Here is a 4,499-nt window from a genome sequence, read left to right as displayed (position 1 = left end):
TCTCTCTCTCTCTCTCTCTCTCTCTCTCTCTCTCACACACACACACACACACACACACACACACACACACACACACACACACACAGTTGAAGGGGGCACTAGCCAAGAACATGAAGGATTCCTAGGAGTGGGAGAGGGACAAAAGAGGTTAGGAGTGGTGGTGCATATGATCTAAACATTATGCGCTTGTGTGGAAATGTCATCGACAAACCCATTATAATGTACGACTAATATTTGGTAAGGAACATTTTTAAGACACCATAATAAATCCAAATACCCTGTATGCTAATATTTTAAAAATTTTAGGGAAAAAAATAGAAGCCTGTAGTTACAGCCAGTTTGACAACTGTGACCACATGGGGGAGCTATGAGTCTATCTTTCCTGGCTCCTAGGCAAGGTACCCTAGCGCCCCCTTGGGCTGTGTGCAGCTCTGAGGTCCCACCCAATAAGGAAGGGCTTGGCCCCGCCCCCGAGGTTGTGAGCCCCTCTTTAGCCCCGCCCCTACACAGAAAGGCGGGGCCTCACCTACTGGAGTCCTGAGCAGCTCTCTAGTTCCTCCCCTGGGGGCGGGGTGTTTGGGGGGGGGGACGGCGAGAGCAGGCCTCTAGCTCAGCCCCTACAAGGAAAGGTGCAGGCTCCGACGGGGTAAATAAAAGCCTCCCTCCAGTCAATCCCTGCAGGGCTACCGACTCGGCGCCCAGCCCCTAGACGAAGCGGGAGGGAGGAAATGGGAGCAGCCCTCTGGCTCCGCCCCCACACGAAAAGGCACCCGCCCCGCCTCCCTAGTCCCGCCTCTACCTGGAAAGGCTTAGGCCTGGGCCCCGCCCCCAGAGGCCATACGCTCACGGGAAAGTTCTCCAGGCCGCGTGCTACATCTTGTTGTTCTTTCAGGGTCGCAGATTCCTCCTCCGCTGCTGCTGTCCCTAAAGAACGCTGCTCTACAGCTTCCGCAGACATTAACAGTCTTACTCCGCCTACTAACCTGACCGTCTTGGCCCTCCGGAGGGGAGGATGCTGGGAGTTGGGGATTCCGCGGCCCCACTTCCTTATGGGAGTTGTAGTTTTCGTTTTTCACACGCGGCAGGTGAGGGCAATTCCTCCCTCAGCGTTGTAGGGATGCTTTTGGTCTGGATCCTACTGTTTTGAGACAGATACCAGTTAGAGAACTTGAAATGTTTTAGTTTTTCTGTGGAACCTTGAGAAGCATGTTCAGCTTTTTGCGGGTTTAGTAGATGCGCCTCCTAAGATGAGGAAGAACACACACACCAGAGTATCTATAAAGATTAGAACCCCTGGAGAAGCTGCATGACTGACTGGTGGTGGATTTTGTGTTACAGTCCTCTCCTTGTAAGCTTACCTTCTTTTCACACAATCATGGAAGAAGTTTTGGATAGAGTAGAGATAGCCTCTGAGTTTCTGAATCTGGCGGAATACCTAAACTTTCCTTTCTGCTTCTCTTGATATATGTAATTTTCACGGTCTTGGTGACTGACAGGTTGGAGGCTCAAGGGGAGCAGTGAGATTTTTTTAGAAGAGACATTAATGCTATAGACAGGCAGACAACAGGGCCTACGTGGCAAAGTGCCAATTTCTTCTTACAGGTTTCAGAGGAAGAAGGGAGTAGTTGATGATTAGCCCACGATATGTGTTTGCAGGTAGGCTTTTTCTGAATTATCTACAAGGGCAACTGAATTACTCCAGTTTCTGCAATTATTACAGTTCAATACATACGGAGGAACATTATAAAATGCATGGCCCTGAATTTTTCATCTTGATGTCTTACAGAACAAAATTACAAATAAATATGTGTGTAACTCAATATATACTTAGTTATGTATGTATCTGATAAGTTAAATTTGTTTTGCGACAGGGTCTTAGTATGTCACCCAGTCTGGCGTTGAACTCCCCATCCTCTTTAATATTTGGACTACGTGTATGAGCCACTGTATCTAACTATCTCAGCTAGTCTTATATTCAATTCTAGAATCAGGCAACATTTCATCCTATAAAATGCAGTAAGCATTTTTATTTTCTGAGCATAGCATCGGTTCTCTAGGAAGAGAAGGGATGGAAAAATGGAAACAATGGATCAAAGAAGACTGGTTCTTTCAAAGTCACTTTACCCTAGTAAGGTGTGGGTGGTAATACAGAACAGTAGGAAAATAACCGATTGCTTAGCAACAGAGTAGTGTTTGTGTATTAAGATTAAGGCAGAGAGCCTTTAATCCCAACACTTGGGAGGCAGAGGCAGGCAGATCTCTGTGAGTTCGAGACCAGCCTGGTCTACAAGAGCTAGTTCCAGGACAGGCTCCAAAACCACAGAGAAACCCTGTCTCGAAAAACCAAAAAAAAAAAAAAAAAATTAAGGCAGAGGAATTTTCTTATTCTGGGAAAATTGATAGCTCTGTAATTCTTTAGTTCTGTAAAAGGCCAGATAAACAGCTTAGTTTATGCTTGGTGACAAGGGACTATAGCCTGATTTTTAGTCTGCTTTATTATGGTCTAGTGTAGAAAAGTACAAAGCAGCATTATGATATGTATATATATATATATATATAAATATATGTACATGTATACACACATGTGTATGTATGCATGCTTGTGGGCATACATGTGTGATTATGTGTGTGTGTGCGTGTGTGTGTATATACTTATACACTGCATGAGAGCTGTATATTGAAGACCAAAGTTGACAATGGATGTTTTCCTTGATCACCACTTTGTTTGTTGAGTCAGGGTTCTTTGCTGAACCTAGAGTTCCTAGATTCCAGGCAAATCTAGCTAACCGGTTTGTGTGCTGGAGGTAGGGGATAACCTTTCTCTGCTTAGGACGAGCTGGGATTGCAGGCAGCTGCCACACCTGATCAGCTTTTACTTTGGTTCTGGGGCTTTGAACACTTGTCCTCACCCTTGTGCGCCAAGTGCTTTATTCAAACACATCTCCCCAGCCTTTTACCTCCTGTGATTTGTATTTGACAGTGTTCTTTTGCCAGTCTCCTGGCCCTACTCTCTAAAATGTGGCTTCTGGATTCTGTTTTGTCTCCTTTTTCAACTTCCCTGGACTCAAAAGTTGTCTTTGAGAAAGGATCCTGATTTTTCACCCAGGCAGGTCTTCAATTTGTTAACCAGGACAGGTGCACGACTCTCCCCCACCAGCATGGTTTCTGATATGAAGAATTAGGATGACAGTGTCCAGACCTGATGTTATGATTATTGGATGCTTCTGCTTTCTGTCTTATAGGCTCCTCGAGCTTAAAATGACTGGAGCTGATTTATTCTTCTGTTTGCTTTGCTTTATTGATATCTAACAGGGTATCAAAACAGTAAACAGAAGAGTTTCCTTAAATTCCTTCTGTTCTCTAGGGCTGCATAATGAGTTAGTAGTGGTCAAGTCTTTGTTCTACCTTCAGTATTTTTCATTTTCGTTACTTCTAACATAGTTCTAGTTTTAAGTAGCAATAACAATAATTAGATACCTGTCTTCAAAATGTAGCAGTGTAAGTAAGAACAATTAGGGGTATGGAGAATAGTATAGTTTTAAAAAGAACGACTTTAATAGATGAAGCATGAAATGAGACCCTAAAAGTTTATAACTGCTATGCTCCATTCTGGCAAAAGAAGATTGTCACCCAAACCTCGTTCAAGAGATTTATTAGGAGGGAAGAATCCAGGAGAGTGGCTGCCTTTGCCAGGGTGGGGAAAGGCAGCAGCACAGGGATAATATAGGGCTTTTTAGGGGGTGGAGATTTCAGGGTGGGTGGGAACTTGTAATTGTCTTGACGGGTTACCTCGTCTAGGGTCAGTAACCCGTCTGGCCGTTCAGTTATTCCAGGGTCCCGGAGAGGTGCTATCTGGAAGATATGGGCTAGAAAAGAGGAAGGAGGCCAAGCTGGAATTCCTGTCGAAGCCTCAGTTTATTAGAGATGGGGTACAACTTATATAGGGTATGGAGTTGGGGGGTGGGTACAGGGGCCTGAGCTCTTGCCACGTAGTTCACGTTGGTCACGTGGTCCGTGTTGGTCACGTAGGCAGGAGGTTATCTTCGGTCAGGTCACTGTAGGCCAAGAAGTCAGGAGTTGCCACACCTAGTTCCCTATGTAGTTTAGGCCAAGAGGTCACAAGTTGACACACGTAGTTCTCTAGATAGTTTGGAATGTGGGGTGAGTTCTGCTAACAGATATCTCTCCATCAGCCAATTTGGGTGTGGGGTAGGCTCTGTCAATAGAACAATTCCTAACACAATTATGGGTGTGGGGTTCTCTGTAGACTCCCCAGGGTGATGGTTCCTGCAATGATTTTAGGAGGAAATTGGCTCCTAACAGGAACTGGTCAGATTTCAAACCCCTTGAGCTTGGACAGGCCCAGAATGGCTAGCTTTTGTGCTCAGGAATTGTGTTATATGATGTTTTTGCTCTTTTACTCTTTGATTTTTTTTTAACTCTTTTTTTTGGGGGGGGAGGGGCACTGTCATCAAGCTCCCAAACAAATCACACATGGA

At 45.0% G+C, this 4,499-nt stretch overlaps 1 protein-coding gene across 1 annotated transcript in view; it reads right to left on the bottom strand.

The window, feature by feature from the left end:
* LOC101998542 (histone-lysine N-methyltransferase SETMAR) overlaps positions 1-996 on the bottom strand; it is a 13,322-nt gene extending 12,326 nt beyond the window's left edge. The window contains exon 1 of the mRNA XM_005364964.3: positions 800-996. Coding sequence (XP_005365021.1) covers positions 800-958 — 159 coding nt within the window. The 5' untranslated portion in view covers positions 959-996. The remainder of the gene's footprint in view (positions 1-799) is intronic.
* Positions 997-4,499: the final 3,503 nt, after the last annotated feature.

The sequence above is a fragment of the Microtus ochrogaster genome, unplaced genomic scaffold (genome assembly GCF_000317375.1).
Source record: "Microtus ochrogaster isolate Prairie Vole_2 unplaced genomic scaffold, MicOch1.0 UNK1, whole genome shotgun sequence".
NCBI lineage: Eukaryota > Metazoa > Chordata > Mammalia > Rodentia > Cricetidae > Microtus > Microtus ochrogaster.
The sequence above is the reverse complement of the archived record's forward strand: the minus strand, read 5'-3'. Positions and strand labels throughout refer to the sequence as shown.